Source organism: Corapipo altera, unplaced genomic scaffold, assembly GCF_003945725.1.
Source record: "Corapipo altera isolate COAL_440 unplaced genomic scaffold, ASM394572v1 0, whole genome shotgun sequence".
NCBI classification, from domain to species: domain Eukaryota; kingdom Metazoa; phylum Chordata; class Aves; order Passeriformes; family Pipridae; genus Corapipo; species Corapipo altera.
In genome coordinates this window covers 23,539,612-23,557,850 of record NW_020884872.1, presented here as the reverse complement: position 1 = coordinate 23,557,850, position 18,239 = coordinate 23,539,612, and the positions used below count along the sequence as shown (strand labels likewise).

Below are 18,239 nucleotides of genomic sequence, written 5' to 3'. Positions count from 1 at the left end.
AAAGAGAAGCAGGTTGTAAATCATAGCAAAGTCTGGGGGAAAAAAAGGTGCCTACTGTTTCCATAGATGCATTTTGAACTTAAGAGGACAATAAAAACATAATAAATAACTAAAGAGGCGTGTTTCATGTCTTGATGGACATGAGAATAGCCTATAAATTATATGCATTTATGATATATTATTAGGACTTTAAATGATGGAAATGCTGACATGTAATTCATATTACAAGAAAAATGTGAAAGATTCTGTGAAAGAAAAAACAAAATTATTCCAAGAGTTCATTATGACACAGATTCAAGTAGACATTATGAAAAATAAACTGAAAAGAGTGGTTTTTTAGAAAAATATTTCTATTAACATTCATTGTATTTTTATTAGTCACAAGCTTAAGTCAAGCAATGCCTTTGAAAGCTGAACTGTAAGACAGAGCAAGGGAAGATTTTATATTAATGTAGGCAAGTAGATTAGCATAAATGGTCTTCTTTTATAAAAATTAATGGATAATTGATAGTTAATTAACCACAAAGGAAGACTTAAGCCAAAATAATGTTGCATAGTAGACAGGAAGAAGTGTTATCTAGGGTAATCTTATTTGAACATTCTAGGACTTGCTGCTGGCCTATCTGACTGGAAAAAATCTTGAATGTTATATGGAGGAATAGAAATTTTAATTTTTAGGCAAAGAAGCCATCATATATGGAATTAATTTGAAGTTTTGTGTATTTTTATTGGGTTCTTTTTAGACAAACTGAGATGGTTTTCTATAAGCCGCCATCCTCTAGCATGTCCTTTATTTAAAAAAAAAAAAAAGAAATATGAAAAACTGAGACCGGACAATCAAATAATTGGAAATTTTATCATCAGTACTGGAAGCACTAGGGCAGCTTCTAACTTGACAGAGAGAATTATATGAAGGCAGATTGCAATGATATTTTCATGGGCCCTTTGATCTTATTGTTTTTGTTGGAAGGAACTTCTGTTACTGGTAGGGAGCAGAGTTTTAGAGTGAGCAAGGCAGCTCAGTGAGTGCCAGCTACAGCCGACCCACCAGTTAACTTCCTAATATACCCATCCTAAATCAGATAGAGAAAAGTACTCAGTAGCTCAGTAAAAGAACTAGAAGAAATATTCTAATACTATTAGTGCTTCATGATAACATGATTTCAGTTGTATTAACTCAATGTTTGGCTAAAGGAAACCAGGTTTGCTTGGTAATTTAGCATGATGCAAATATACTGACTGTTAAACTTTATATCCTCGACCTGAGTTAAGATACTGACTTTCAATTCATCTCTTCATAGTGTTCTTCCAGAAATAAATGCTGTAATTTAATCTTGAACCAGCAAAATTAGATTTGCTGACAGAGCATATGCTATTTATAATTGCTTGTTCATAATTTTTGAGTCTGCTTTTGAATACTGTTTTCTTCTTAGACATGGGTACAAAGTAATATGGCCACAACATAGAATTAATAGGACCTCTTGTAAAACTTACCACCTCACATTAAACATACTTCCTTATATCAAGAGAGTTGATGAAGAATGGATACAATAAAGAATAAAGCAATAGTAAATGCTTTACTATAGTAAATAAAGCAATGGTAGTTTTACTACAGTATTCCCATCTACTTTAATAAAAGGATGTTCGAATCTAATAATTCTGCTAAGGCAACCCTAGACCATTTTTACTGTCAATTATAATAATGTAATTTATTATTAATAGTTTATATTTATAGAACTAAGGTCAACAAAAAGCTTCGAGAGATACAAATGCAAAAGATGATTCAGCAGATTTCCAAAATGAAAGAGTTACTTGACCCATCATATCACAAGAGTCATGGAATCATAGGATGGTTGGGGTTGGCAGGGACCTCCTAGAGAGCACCTGGTCCAATCATCCTGCTCAAGCAGAGACATGCCCAGGGCCATGTCCAGATGTGTTTTGAATATCTTCAAGGACATTCACAGGATTCATAGATTGACAGACACCATTCAAATTATAATCTGGCTCCAGTGAATTGCTCTGTAACAATAGAAGCACTTACAGTTTATTGGAAACTGTGGGTAAATCATGTATGATCTCTTCATATGGCTCTTCTTGAGATAAAGTAGAAACAGCTAAAGGGTCTTTCATTTTTTCCTCCCAAACAGTTTCAGCCTTCATAAGAATTTCTTCAATAAAATCAGAAGCTGCAACATCTGAGACATTGGAACACCAAGATATCAGAAAAAGAAACCAGTGAAGAAAACCTCATTTGAATTCAAGTCTCTAGATCAGACTAAGATTAGGCATCTGGTTAGATAACATGAAAAGAATAGCTCAGATATTGATCATAAAATAATACTTGAAATTACTGGGAAAACAAAGGCAAAGTAAAGAATTAAGCTGTCATCTGCAAAACCTCAAAACCTCGCTGTGTAGCGAACTAAACTATTCAATAATTCATAGGATTTCGGGAAAAACAACACAACCCTTTTCAACACAGTATTTCAGTGAAAACATGCACTTAAATCATTTTCAAATGTTTTACATTTCTACAAATTAGATTTATACGTCTTGTACATACAGAAATGCTGAAATCAAATGTGTTAAATACATACTAATTGTGGTTAGCTAACTGTATTGTTAGACAATCTGAGTTTGGACCATACCCTTTAATACAAATACAAACTGGCATGTAACTAACCACAAACAAGGTTTCTGCGGTTAAGCGTCATGGTATTCCCTGTGAATGTATTTGTAGGTGGTACAGTACTTAAAGCATAACATATTTTGCTTTATTTTACTGATGCCTCAGAGCTTTTTGGAGTTTTTAGCTTTTTGTAGATTTTAGAAGTAGTTGTGTAGTAAATGTAGATTTTAATGTAGCTGTATAATATGTCACCCTTTAGCACAGTAGTTTACACATACCCAACCCTATTACCCCATTTCATATCAAACCCTCTAAATTCCTTTAGCGTGTTTCGTCTTCTTTTCAAGGTAGAATTGTAGAAAATTCCACGCAGAACCGGGGGGGGTGGATAGTTCTGGGACTGGATGGACCTTATTATAAAATTTTAGAACCACTGCTTGGGTGCATGCGTGTTGTGTGTATTCCCCTGGGCCTGAGGGCCTGATTAAAGGACCTGCTCTTTTTATCTTATATACTAAATTGGCCTGCAGTTTTTAATCCGCGGTCTCTCAAGACAAGAAAGTTACACCTCATAATCTGACAGAAAGATTCTGTTTTCTACATTATTGGGTTCTATCTTTATTTTATCCTAGGCATAGAAGATTGAACAACCTTGTGTTTCTTCTCTTCAACTCTCCCAGCTAACACTATTGATGATAGCTCTGCTTTGCTCTCTGTGTTAGACCAGTTGACCAGAAGTCCCTTCCCACCTAATACAGCCTATAATTCTATTATCTTTAGAGCCAGTGCTTCAGCTCCTTGTTGCTATCCTGTCTAAGAAGGTGCCTTCTATGGTAAACAGGGGGTGCTACACTTTAAAACTGGATGTTGAATTTGTTTTCAGACAACAGCTATAGAAATTCCAGTTCATGAGGCTATGGACTATGATCAGTTGAGATAGAAAAGGACTCAGAGAGAAGTCACCAAGAATGTGTAAACGCAGCTACCACAGAGGCACTGAAGAACTCTCCACCAACAAACATTGTTAAAAATAAACAGGGAATGCAACAAGTGGAAGAACATGCTGTCATTTGATCCTGCATTACCATGACTAGCAGTTCTCAGCAATATATGTAAAAACATATACAAACATGTGTATGTGTATTTAATTCTACACACCAAATAAATAACCGCGACAGCAGGAAGGAAAGAAAACAGTGTCACAGTAACTAATACATACATAATGTACACGGATTTTCACCTACCTGAAGGCTTTTCATTATTGCAGTTAAGAAGATTGGGATTTGCCTGGTGCATCAAAAGCAGCTTCACAAGATTGGTCTAAAATGGGCAAAACCAGAGGTGTATGAAATGGCAGCAGTAGGACAGGTGCAATGTGCCTGTCATTCAGTTTACTCCTTCCTTTCTGCACTAGCTGAAATCATATGATAAACCATAGGCAGTACCTCCAAACCCCCACCTTCTGCAGTTACTAAACATATTTTATAAATCATAAGAGACAGAATAAAATACAGTTCTCGTTTAATTTCAGTGTATCCTTAGGGTAACCACCCCCAAAGTCTCCCTCCATCCTTACATGGGTAAACAAATTCACAAAGGGAAAAAACCTAACTCTCCATCACCACCTGTTATGACTTAGATCACAAATATTTCCTTATGCCTAATTCAACAACTGTGTGCCATCACTGCCAAAAGGGTGCGTGACTCACAGCCATCATCATGGAAGTAAATCTGTCCTCTGTCAGGAGTAAAAATTGGCACATTTATCTTCTGTTTACCAAAACTATTTAATCTATTAATAATGGTCATAATTATTGCACCATTGAGTAGGATAAAGTATCACATAATTAAAAAGTCTAAAAGATATTTCTCAATTCCTGTAAGAGTTCTGCAAGGAACTGCTTTTAGTGAGCTCTTCTATTGCTGCACCAAAGTCTCTAGAGATATTTCCCCATCAAAGGTTGTAGTAATGTCTACCCTGATAAATCAGTTGGTCAGAAATTAGTAAAAAGCTGCATAAGGAGCAAAAACTACTTTTAGAATGTGAATATAGAGCTCAATTAAATGACAGAACTATGCACGTTTGGATATATGCTAAAGCAAATAGAATGCAGAATATAAACGTAACCAATAAGGGAGGCCAGGAGGAGTACAGGGGAAAATAAGCTCTGCAGGAAATAAAGGATTTTTCAGAGCAGAAGAACAGACCTACATATAAATGAGACCTGAACTGCAAGGCAGCCAAGGGAAAGGATAGTAATTTGGCATAAAACCAAGCAATAAATAAATAAATAAACAAAGAAACAAATAAATAAAGGTTAAATGGGAAAGAAATCATTGAAATAAAAAAAATAATTCAATATGGATTCACTACACAGGAGGCAACTTATTAAAAAAGACCATGATAATGAGGAATCCATGAAATGCACAGAAAATCTCAAGGTTTTAGTCACAGAAAAACAGGAAAAATATTGTTGCAAATTTCTATAAAAATAAAAAGATCTTCCTCTCCTCAGCTTTCTAATGCTGGCTTTCCTTTCTGGCAGTAACAGCACAAAATTCAGCAAATCCGAAGATGTGAGGAAACCATAACAGGTTTATTTCCAAATCCAATTAGCCCTGCTTTCAACTAAGTCTCAACACATATATCTCTGTCTTTTTGTATTATGAAAAAATGGAACATCCTTAGTTATGGAGCTATTGCATAATCTCTGAAAAGTGGTAGTGGTTGTATCAAAGGAGGCAGGTTTTAAATGTACTTTCAGTTTAGTAACAATACACAGCTTTCTGTGTTACCAAAGTTTTGGATTTATACCACAAGAAATCCCATGTTCCAATACCAATGCTTCCTGCTGCCAATGAAATATCTCCTGCTGGAATTCCTTGAGGCATGTCACCAAGACTAAGGTATTCAGGTCACTGAGAATTTCAATAACCTGCTTTTGGATACACAACTATCTGTGTTAGAATCAACCTTGTTCACTAATGTTTTAGAAGGAGTATTTTAAAATTCAATTCCCATATTTTCAGAATTGTGCCTAACACTAGCAGTATTTGGAGAATAATTACAGCAAATTACCACTATCCAAAGGTATTTCAATTGCAGAGGTACAAATAACATAGATATGATTATATTAAGAAATAACTTAATATCTGATGAAATATTGTAGATCATATAAATAAAATTAGTTTATATATATATATTCCTATTTTTCCAGTGTAGTCTTTGACAATTCATATTTAAGAAAATGAATGATGTGGATGATGAGGCAAAGTTCACAGATTGCACAAAAATGTGAGGCGTATAACTGATACACTAGGGGGTTATGCTGCCATGCTGAAGGACCTCAACAGGCTTGAGAAATGGGCTGACAAGAACCTCATAAAGCTCAACAAAGCAAAGTGCAAAGGAACAGAAGGTAAATGGTATCCTGAACTGCATTAGGAGGAGTGTTGCCCATAGGTTAAGGGAGGTGAGGTCACACCTTGAGTGCTGTGTCCATTTCTGGACTTTTCAATACAAAAGAGACACAGAAAGAGTCCAGAAAGAGGCCACTAAGATGATTAAGAGACTGGAGCACCTCACATGAGAGTTAGAAGTGGGAGAACTGGAATTCTTCAACCTGGAGAAAAGAAGGTTCAAGGGGATCTCCTCCATGTGGGTAAATACCTGAAGGGAGGGTGCAAAGATGACAGAGATAAGCTCTTTTCAATGATGCCCAGTGACAGAACAAGAGATAATAGGCACAAACTGAAGGCTCCATCTGAACATCATGTAACATTTTTCACTGTGATGGTGATCAAGCACTGGCACAGGTTACCCAGAGAGGTGTTGAACAGCTCTTTAAACCTAATGAAACATGGAGTGCAATACTGAAAATAAAACACTATAAGGGAAACTAAACACAGCACTCCAGATGTGGCCTTACCAGGGCTGAGTAGTGGAGCAACCCGCTGGCAATACTCTTCCTAATGCAGCCCAGGATACCATTGACCTTCCTGGCCACAAGTGCACACTGCTGCCTCATGGACAGCTTGTTGTCCACCAGGACCTCCAGGTCTTTCTCTGTAGAGCTGCTTTCCAGCAGGTCAGCCTCAAGCCTGTACTGGTGCCTGGGGTTCTTCTTCCCCAGGTGCAGGACTCTGCATTTGCCTTTGCTGAATTTCAGACTGTTTTTTTCTGCCCATCTCTCCAACCTGACGAGGTCCCTCTGAAGGTCTGCACAGCCCTCTGGGGTATTGGCCACTCCTCACTGCTTCATGTCATCAGCAAACTTGCTGAGGAGGCATCTGCCCCTTCATCCAGTTCTGGGCTCATCAGTACACAAGAGATGGGGAGCTCCTGGAGCAGGCCTATGGAGGGTATTGGGGATAATTAGGCGACTGGAACATCTCCCTTATGAGGTCTGTTCAGTCTCAAGAAGAGACGACTGAGAGAGGACCACATCAATGTCTGTAAGTATCTTAAGGGAGGGTCAAGAAGATGGAGCCAGGCTCTTCTTAGTGGTGTCAAGCAATTGGACAAGAGGGAGCAGGTGGAAACTAATGCACAAGAAGTTCCACCTGAATATGAGAAACAACTTCTTTACTGTGTGAGTGACTGAGCACTGGAACGGATTACCCAGAGAGGTTGCGGAGTCTCCCTCACTGGAGATATTCAAGAACTGTCCAGACACAGTTCTGTGCAATGTGCTCCAGGATGACCCTGCTTGAGCAGGGAGGTTGGACCAGATGACCCACTGTGTTCCCTTCCAATCTGACCCATTCTGTGACACAGCATAAATAAATTTACTAAAATAGGAACATTATAAAGCCTTCAAATACAATTGTCCTGTGCCAAAAAAGGGTCTAAGTTCTACCACACATTAAATGTTAGCTATAAGAAAGCCCAATGTTCAGTTTCATAAACTACAGGCTTAGGAGCACCAGTGTTGGCTGGCTGACAGACTGCGAAGCCTGTCGTCACAGACAAGTAACTGCAGTGACAGGGTAGGAAATATGGGACATGAAAGAATGATAATAGAATCTCCCTGTGCACTTGAGGCTGCAAAAGCAGCTCCAAATTGCTCTCAAGCTACGTTATTTTTACTGTTAATGAATTAGCTGGAGAGTAGAACTAGTGCTCCTAGAAAGTGTCTTCCTCTCTCATCTGGTCAGGTATTTTCCTTTGAAGCTATATACAGAATGCTAGATGCGTGCCAGCACCTGCAAAGGATAAGCTGCTGGCTCTGGCTGAGCTTTGAACTCTTATTATCCAAGTCCCAGTGCCACTAATGCAGATCATTTATTCCTTTTTCTTCACCATCAGAGAGATACCTACTTAAGTTGTAAAGGCAGAAAAGGTTTTATGCAAATGTCCTCATGTGCTGTTTTGCGCAGCAATGAATATGCATCATCCAATTTGCATGCACCTCCAACAATAAATTCTTTCAGTCTATCACTCTTCTTCCCTGTTGACACAAACAGTTCTCTCCACTCCTCCACTCAACACTGGACATATCCCACCACCTAAGTGACCTTGTTAACCACCAACCTTTTGGTTACTCTCCCCCTTCCCAATTTTTTATTCCTCAGGCATTTCTTGACACCAATTCCTCAGTTCTCTTTGACTAAGCCCTCACCACCTTCTTCCCACAATTTTCCTCTACCTGCTGTCACTTCTCAGGTTCCCACTCCATTTGGCTGGGTATGGTCCCCGGAATGCTCTCATCCACAGTGAGACAAAGACCTAGACTACAAAACTAGTGGATCAGCAATCTTAGATCAAAAGCAGTATTATTTTTGACCATCAATCTCACACTATTGTATGAAACAGTGAAATCACCAAGTATTATTTTAATATCTAAGGTGTTTATTCACTAAATACAGAAAAACCTCTAGGCAGAACGCAAGAAATATTGCTGGTTACACCATCATAATCTGCAGTCTTCACCACTGAGTCAGATGACCCATATCTCCACTCATAAGAACCAGTTTTCTATTGCTCATATGACTAAAATTTATTTCACTAAGTTGAAAAGTGCATATTTACCTCATTGTGTGATTTTTGTTAGGGAGTTTGCTAGGACTGCTGCCAGTAAAAGCTTATGATTTTTCAGGTTTTTTTTGGTTTTGTTTTGTGGGTTTTTTTGTTTGTTTGTTTTGTTTTTTGTGGGTTTTTTTTTGTTTGCTTGTTTGTGGTTGGTTTTGTTTGTTTGTTTTTGGTTTTTTTTCTTTTTTATTAGACAAAAAAATTAAGCAACTAAAAATGAAGCACTTCTGGTAGCAGAGTATGGGAAAATATTTTACTTGTCCTTGTGAGCTCCAGTTTTTGTATGATTTGAAGACTTTGCATTAGGTAGAAGATGAATTCCATAGGCTAAGAATATTCCTTTTGTTTGGAAAATCATCAAAACTTTACCAAGTTTCAAACCTTTGGAAAAGCTACCAGATACTTACAGGAAAGTTTTTTTTTATTATAATGGATAAACCAAGGAGCCCACTTTTGCTAGCACAATCCACCGTAAGCCTACATGTTAGTCTAACCAGTATCAGCTGCTCTATTTAAATATACACTTGGATATTTAAAAGATTTGCAATTAAAAAAACAGAAAGTGGAGAAGTAGTTCAATTTTTATTACTACTGTTATTATTATAATTACTAAGCTTCTGTGACAGAGGTGCTGTAGCTTCATGTTAGCCATATATTCCATAGATTGAATAAATAAGATCAGATAAGTCATGGAGCAATAAAGCTCCTTAGAACAATACTGGAGACTATTTAACTAATTAAATGGGGTGATAATAGGCACTTCAGTAAGCATCAAGGACATAAAAAAGAAAAGTGTAGGTTAGGGAACTTAAGCTACTGGGGAGTGAAACAAATTCCCAACATTAGGGAGTAAGGTAATTATTAAGCCATTAGGGTTCCTGTGAATTGAGTTTTTAAGATGATATATTTTTTTTCCATTACATAATAGTATGCCTTAGAAGACTGTATCTTCCTTAAAGTCAAAATTTCATATGTGAAGCCCTAAAGAAGAATAATAGTGTGCAGAGGCTAAATAGCATTTCCTCTGTGATTGCAAATCTGATCCACAGTAGTGCTCCAAATACAGAAAATCATGTCTGAAACTCATTACAGATCTCCCTTCTTAATACAATATAGATTAGGAAGATATTTTTTCTATTTGAGTGCAGAGAAAAGGGTACCATTACCACCCGTGGTCAGCAAAGTGGAACAGATTAGAAAAACTAGGTTGTGGGAATAAAACCAGCAGCAGGGTAGATAGTGGGATGGGGAATAGTAGAGAGAGTAGATAAAATGCTGGACTTTGGAAATAACAGCATGAAACAAATGGAGAGAAAGGGAAGAAGAGAAACGTGACAAGGAGCCAGGATGCAGGGAGAGACAGACTAATAAGAAAAGTGAAAGAAGAAAGTCACATAGTGAGGAGAAAAAACACTGAGATTGAACAAGGGAGATTGGGACTGTGAACAAGTGGACAGAAGGGTAGGAAGGTTGGCATGAAGTCAAAGTAGAGAGAAATGAAAGCTTGGATCAGAACCAGGGAGAGGAGGAGGGGTAGAAGCTAACTCTGCAAGGAAACTAGGGTTGGGATAAAATGCAAAGAAAAGCACATGAAGCAAGGCAAATGAATAGGACAATAAGGCAATAGAATAAGGACAAGAATGGGGCAGACTGGAGGCAATGGGACAAATAAGGTTATGTGTGGAAGGAATGAACTGTAAATACTGTGTCTGTTCATGCACAGGGCTTGAAATGGAACCAAAGTTCCTCAACTGTCACCACCACCCTTCTGCAGTCAGCAAGTTTAACCTATATGGTCTAAGAGTATGCCTTTAAATCCTCTAGAATAGCTCAAGTAAAGAAGAAAAGCCTAATGCTGTTTTCAGCTATCAAAGCAAGTGACAAAGGTCACTTAAATGTTTTTCTACAGCTGAAGTAAACACTTCATCAGTCTTTACTTCAAGACTGAAAACCTGCATTTCTGGTTTTCAATCCACCAGGAAATTAGACCAAGAAAAAAATAAAATAAATCAGGGAAAAATATTATGTGATCTTGCGATTAAAGATGCTTACAAGTTATAGTCCTACAAGTTACATATTGATACTAATGTGTGAATCTAGGTTTTCTTGACTTATGTTCTGTACCCACAATTAGCATTTGAATTATTTATAGAAATTCTGTGAATATACTGAGAGTGAAAGAAAGATATCACAGACAGAAATTCCAAAGTGGTCTCTCTGTTTGAGGAAACTGCGTGTAATTTGATCTGAAGGGAAATGTGGCTCTTCTACCTGCGTACAATCACACATGCCAAACATGAACAAAAAGACTAAAGAAAAAAGGGTGAGATATGTCTGGATAAAACATTCTCTAGAGGATTTTCTGACCATAAATTAAAGATTACAACTACTTGACAGGGAAAATATTTATTGCCTGAGATACTATACTCTATTCTTTTTGAAATACTGAGCAAGCACCCCCTTCTTTAGGCTCTTCTCATTGAAAACATTTGTGAAGTGTGTTTGCAGAAGTCCACAAACTGCATTCAAAGGAACTACTATGGCAATAGTCAAACTTGAATGTGATTAAATATAATTTCCTACAATGATTTTGGGAATCTCAAACCATGACATTTTATATATTCCTTCTACACTGAAGTACATTCTATTTTTTCTATTTCGAGGTTAACATACACCTAAAGAAAATGAAACTACAGCTCGTTGAGTCAAATAACTGATGTGTTTTGGTAATGATGAGCAAATTCGTTTGCACAGTAAGAAGGTGTGTTCTCTGAGACTTCATCAAGGAACAGGGTCTCTCCTATGATCTGAAAGAAATGTTGTGTTTTGATGAACTAACTAGTCAGAGGTGTATGATTCAGTTCAAGCAAACAGGCCAATGAAATGTGTGTTAAGGGAGAATATATTTACAGAATGGTAATTTCATGCATAAATTTTGAAAATGACACAGGATGTATATAACATGCTAAGAAACGTGAGGTAGGCATCTGAGATCTCTAAACAATTTTTATTTACTTGGGATATTTCCAATTTATTAATGGGGAGAAATCCTTGCTACTGCAGCAGTTACTGTTACAGAGATACAGTCAGTAGTTCAAGGAATCTCTTATCCTTTTTCTTTTTTTTGACATCATGAAACCCTTTAAACCTCAAAGCCAGGGGCTAAATCTGTCTCACTAAGAGAGTGTAATGGAGCAAGCTTAAGCATCCCTTATAATCCATACAGCTTAACTGTTAGCTCTCTCCCTGACTCTGCTTTGGACCGCTCCAACCAGCTCTCTACAAACAAGACTAATCTCCTACAGAGGAAACTAGCTCTAAACAACATGAATGTGAGCCAGACTGCTGCTTGGTTTAATCCCTAGCCCTCTTTTATTTAGTGATTTAACAGTTTAGATATAGGCATCATCCCCAAGGATGAAATTTTGGGAGAGGTAGTGTTTCAGCTACTGCGAAGTCAGCTCTGACCTGCATGCCTCCGATAGCTGCTTGAAAGGTGACATTTCTGTGATAAACAACAAAGAAACAGCTTGTGCCTGGGAATTGTGCCAAAGTACCCAAGGCAAATGTCAGAGCTGCAGCCTATTCCCACCACAGGGAGGGTGAATATGTGTTCTCCTGATCACAGCAGCTGGAAGGTGTCCAGCAGGGATAGCACTACCAATGCCAGATTACTAACCGTTCACAAAGTGATTGCTGTGCTAAATTCAAATTAAGGGGCCAGCCTGAGAAATACAAGTTGCCCTTCTGCAGTTGGTATCAGTGCCAGCATGGGCAGTGTGGTACCCAAGTGATGATGTGTGCCCTGCTCTGGTGTGCACAGACACCAAGGACATATACACCAGCACTGCCCACGCTGCATGTGAGTGGGACAAAGGAGTTCCAACTGCCATCAAAAACAGTGTTAAAGATCTATATGTCCAGAAGGCTCTGTTAAATTTACATAGGCAACCTTGGCATAATCTAATTTCTTGAGGCTAGCTTTGCTGCTCTCATAATCTTATTCTGAAGAGGGTTTTGTGTGTCACTGATGCAGATTTGGATACATGTTGCAGAGGTTAATATAGTCCATCATTTTATAAAGGTAAAATTATTAAGGTAAGCAACTCTGATCTAAATACTTCAATAATATCATTTTTTGCTATAATGTTAATATTTCAATGTGCAATAAAAACATAAAATTACTTTTAGCCCTAATACTTACAAGGGGGGAAATGACAACAACCCTAGAAACTCAGAATAACCTTGCTTAAAAAGATGTGTATTTTTAATGCCATTACCATTACTGTTTAATGTTTGCAGCTGGTAGTATTTCAGTTACCAGTCTATTGCACTCATTGGTAACCTAATCTGTTGCTGTAAGGCAGATTCGTCTCTTACAGAGAGACTGACCAAGCAGCAGCCTCAGCTGCCTTATTCCGCACTAGCCATAACCTGTACAGAACCCTCAAACTCACCAGAAATATTCTGTATTTCTATGCAAGAAAAATGTTCTACTCTGGATCTACACAGTGCTGATAAGCATTTATCATTCATCCATGTTCAGTTTTAATATTTGGACTAATAATGTTATAAAAAATTTTAAACGGTAAATTTATCCATGAAATTGGTTTTCTTTACAAATCTATGTAAAGATAGGTACAGATTTATTTTTTTTCAACATCACATAATACATACTGACACTTAAAGCTATAATTTATTCCCTGCTTGGAAACAATGCAACAACCTACTGCTATATTTTGCTTGCGATAAGATTGTTGTATTGTTGCAAGTATCTACCTCTGATGCTTCTGTAGGATTTGCTCTGTGCAGTTTTACACTTTCTAAAAGTAAGGCATCAACTCCATGCCCATCTCATGATCACTGGAGAGACCTAGAAGACCAGCGGGCAGTTGACCCATCCTTTGGCCCCTTTGGTCTGGATTCCTCCTGCAGAATTTTAAAATGTTCAAATTAGACCTCTAACATATGCTAGTTGTCCATGACCTCTATAAGAGAGAAGGGTCATTCCCCCTATTTTAAATGCACCCCCTAGAATTGTCTGAGTTGTCTTCTAGAGGTGATTCTTCACATTAAACAAGACAAAACTTGGACTTTGTCCTTAAGCTTAGTTGCCTAAATTTAGTTCAGAAGAACCCCATCTAAATAAAAATGGGTTTGCCATTATCAAGGTATCTCTACAAGCCAGGTTTTGATTACAATGTATGGATGTAATGTCTTTCACATGCTTAGCTCACTCAGATTGATGTATCTTTCTCCAATAATTTCTAATACAAATTAGTGTGAAAGATGGAGCAATAAGCTCAATTTACACTTAATTTCCACTTAATTTACAACTTGAGATCTGTAGCAAGAAGCTTACAATGCCGTTATTCTTTACAAATTTCCTCCTGTGCAGATAAAAATCTAATTTTCTCACTATAAATTTAAAACTTCAGCAGTTTCTTCTTTTGTTTTTTCCCCAGACAAAGTAAATTAGTACCACTTCTGTTGTTGCAAATAGCCAAATGTGGTGGGTTTCTTTTCATTTTGTGTATTTTGTGTATTTGTAAACATAGAACTGTATATGTGTAGAGTTCAGGTCCTTCAACTGAGTCTGGATGCCACTCTGAAATAGTATTAACAATTTCATCATATCACAACTGAAACTTTTTTGTAACATAATATTCAAAATGCATGTATGTAATGTCTATAACATAAAAGAGTTCAAAAACTAAATCTGTAATTTGTATAACTAATCCAATAGCATTTTATTCATGTGAGTAGCTTCTCCACATGAAAAATATATCTGTAGATACTTAGTAAAGAGGAAAAACTAGTAGTCCCTATGACTCATGCAATGTAATATTATTTATATATTGGATGGGGTTTAGTTGAAGGCAATGCAGCAGCAGTGCTAGCAAACTACTTAACAATAATGGTTTAGAACAGGTTTTCTGAAATTTTTGTGACCAGTCATTTATTATACAAGCTACAAGACAAAAAAAGGCTATTTTTCTGTTCAGATACCTTCCTGGAAAGATAGAAATCCTCTCAAGAACTGAAAAGGACACCAAACTAAAACCAAATAGACTTTTCTATAGTCTTCCAGTAGAAGATACAGATTTATCACTGTATCAAGTTGTTTTTTTTTTTTAAGAAGTGAGACTTCTTAAAAAAATATGCCACAAATATGTGTTAGAAGAGTGTGAAAATGTAAGAGATGGAGTCCAGAACTCATGTTAATGACTGTCTCAGGGCACATTAATATTTTTGGCTAAAAAGTAATTATTCCCAGATAAATATTTTTTAATTTAAGAGACTATCTAAATCATGTATTGAGTAAGGTTATTCCCATTCTGCCATACTATTTTCCCCAAATAGTAACAATGCTCATATTAGCCTATAATTAATTAATTACTCAAAATGGAATTATAAATATGTTATGCACATGAATTCATATTAAGGCTAAAAGATGTTTCAAAATTATCATCATAAGAAAGGAAATTTTAAAAACACCCCAATGGCTTCACTACTGAAAGGAATATTTCCCTGATACCTAATAAATCCCTTTTATAAAGGAGTTTAAATGATTTACTTGTTTTCCACAAACAGAAAGATGTATTTATCTCCCAAATAACACTGGAAAATTATTTATAATGATAATAAGCTATCTCCAAATTGTGTTATGAACACTGCAAAGGGAAGATATTTTGGTCTGTGTATATCTGCTAATTTCAGTAAGGAAGAGTGCAATGTTATTTCATTTGTCTTTCTCTGTGCATACCCATAGTGCTTGTACAGAGACTAGCACAATTGGTCCCTGACTTCTCACTGAAAACTCCTGAAACAGTAAAGAGTTTCACCATTAGGAGTAACACAATCATCATGTGGGACATAAAGGGAGATAGAGTTCAACAAAAGTGCCAGTAAAAAGGATCACTTCACAAAAGAGCAATCTGACACCTCAGAACCCTTCAAAAAGAAAGAAACATTTTTTTTCCATTAGCCACTTTCAATTACAAACTTTATATGCACAGATCTGTTTCAAAAAGAAGAATATCTAACTTCACAACAAAAAAAGTATTTCAAGTCGTCCAGGGTTAGTTTGGAAACATATGTGTTACACATATATAAGCAAAGACAAGTTCTTTTCCAGACCATTCAAGTCAATTTGTTCAAGTCCTTTTCAATAAAAGGAGGGTTTAGATCTCACACTAGAAGAAACGTACAGCCATAGCATAACTATAATAGTGGAGTATAAAGCCTGAACTTGTAAACCATGAAGAAAATAAGAAATAGTAGCCCCACTCAAGACTGTATCACTGCTATTACCTTACTTCTGAATAAGAATTTTCTTGCCCTACTGAACTCTGAACACAGGCAGAGTGAGTGCATACTGTAGTACCACATGAGGATCCAGAAGGATCAATGAGAGTAGTAGAACTGTAGCAGAATTACAGAAAAGCATAGGACAAGATGGGATGAGAAAACTAAATCTACAGTACATGCAACATACCACTGACACCTCACTTGCTAACAAAATTTTGGTTCAGTATATTTTTTTGGAAAATTTTTCTCTGTAAATTTACACTACCAGAAATTAGGGAAGATACACTGCAGGCCATACATATATAAACCAATGACTTAATCTATTATGAACATATGTTAAGTTTTCACACTCTGTAAAAGAGCAGATACAGGGTATCTCAATATGAGAAATCTGTATCCAAGTAGAACTAATTAGTCTCAAAGACATTTATTTTTACTATTATTTTTACTAAATTTTTACTATCTTTTTGATATAAAGTTTATTATTTATTTTCTGAAGTCTGAGCTAAGATGCATCACAGAGGGTTTTGGAAAGTACCTACAGTTAAGTAGTCATTTGTGAGCCGTGAGGTGGGTCAGTGAGAGTTGTGGAGAGCTCTCCTAGAGTGGTCAGACTATACAAAGGCTCACTGAGCATATCTAGGAAAAGTGAGGATGAAGGAAAAGTGAAAAGGTAGGATATTAAGAGACACAAATCATGTCATGGCTTCCAAATCTCAAACCACATGCACCCTTCCACAACTCAGTGAGTGGAAAACTTTGAATCTGACTGCTAAGTGAATCCTGGATATCCATTCACAGAAATACACACAGCAAAAAAGCTAGGTAAAAATAAACTTTGACATCAGACTACAAGATAATAACAGACAAAAGTGTTTATTTTGTCTTCCTCTCAAATGTCAGTGTAAATTTAATTTTTACTGGAGACAAACTGATGTTGATGGTACATTGATTTTAACGAGCTGTATCGGTTGACAGTTTTACAACGTTTATCCTCAATGATAAATCTTCAATGATCTCTGTTCTTTGAGATGTCATCTAAACTACACAAATGTGAAAGTTTTGCACATTAAAATCAGAATAGCCACTCTGACTTCAAAGTATTTGTTATTGGTACAGAAGACTACCATAAAGAAAAGAAACACAAGTGAAAAAAATCATGCTTTACCTGTCCGTACTTTGCAGCTAAATGTAGGGGTGTCCAGTACTGATTATCCACTACATTGAGATCAGCCCCATGATCCAGTATCAGAGATGCAACATTCTTGTATCCATTAGCACAGGCCACATGCAGCTGCAATATAAAAGTTAAATGTTGCATGTTAATAGTTTAAAGAACTCAGAAAAATCCATGGTGTGTTATTACACATCTTGACTAAATCATTATAACAGCAAATACAAAATATACATGTGATAACTACAGACTAAAAAACCATTGTGGAATCTTTTTTAGCATTACAAACAAGATCCACCAAAAAAATGTGAATATTAGCTTATTGAGAACTACTAAACAATTTAGTCTGACGGCCACTTTTCATACAGTTTCAAGCAAAAATCCTTTCAAACACAGTCAAAAACTTCATGAGCCCAGGAAGAACCATACATTTCAACAGAACATGAGCTCTCAGAGCCTAGACCTTTAGTGGCAGTTCAAATATCCCAGATGTAAGCTGACACTACTTTACTCCAAAATGAATTCATTAACACATAATCAAACCAGGTACATTGACACTGCAGCACAAAATTAGTCACAGAAAACACTTTCTCAGTTTTGAACCACAGAGATTTTATTTCCCATAGTTGCATTTCTTCCTTAATCATTTAAATTGGTAATTGTTTAAATAATTTTAGTTGATTTTCTGTATCTGTAAACTTCATTTCAAAGTGGAACAGAAGGAGGGTGGAAAACACAGTAACAGACTGAGAGAAATTCAGTTCAGCAGGAAACTCAGGAGGTCAAGTAGCACAACTTGCTGCTAAAGCAGGGACAACTTCAAAGGTAGCTGCGTTTGCTCATGGCTTGTCACTCCAAGTAGCAAATACAGTATGAGTGATAAGGTACAGAACACTGCAGTGGTTAGAAATGGAAAAGAGAAATTCAAAAACATCTTTGTTAATGGTTGATCTGAGACACTGGACATTATTTTTTGCAGTGTATTGTTATTTAAGGTTCTATATGTGTTTGGCATTTATATCAGCAATCAATTCCACTATCAGTGTTGTTTATAGAACAAGATTCTTTTTTAATACAAAAAGACAGACATT

General features: G+C 36.6%; 1 protein-coding gene across 4 annotated transcripts in view; it reads right to left on the bottom strand.

The window, feature by feature from the left end:
* The window catches only part of MYO16 (myosin XVI), a 360,224-nt gene that overhangs the window by 177,149 nt on the left and 164,836 nt on the right, over positions 1–18,239 (bottom strand). For all 4 annotated transcript variants that reach the window (XM_027639720.1, XM_027639708.1, XM_027639698.1 and 1 more), the window contains exons 7-9: positions 17,143–17,268; positions 3,877–3,952; positions 2,045–2,198 (exon numbers count right to left, since the gene is read on the bottom strand). In XM_027639720.1, the coding sequence (XP_027495521.1) occupies positions 2,045–2,198; positions 3,877–3,952; positions 17,143–17,268 (356 nt within the window). The remainder of the gene's footprint in view (positions 1–2,044; positions 2,199–3,876; positions 3,953–17,142; positions 17,269–18,239) is intronic.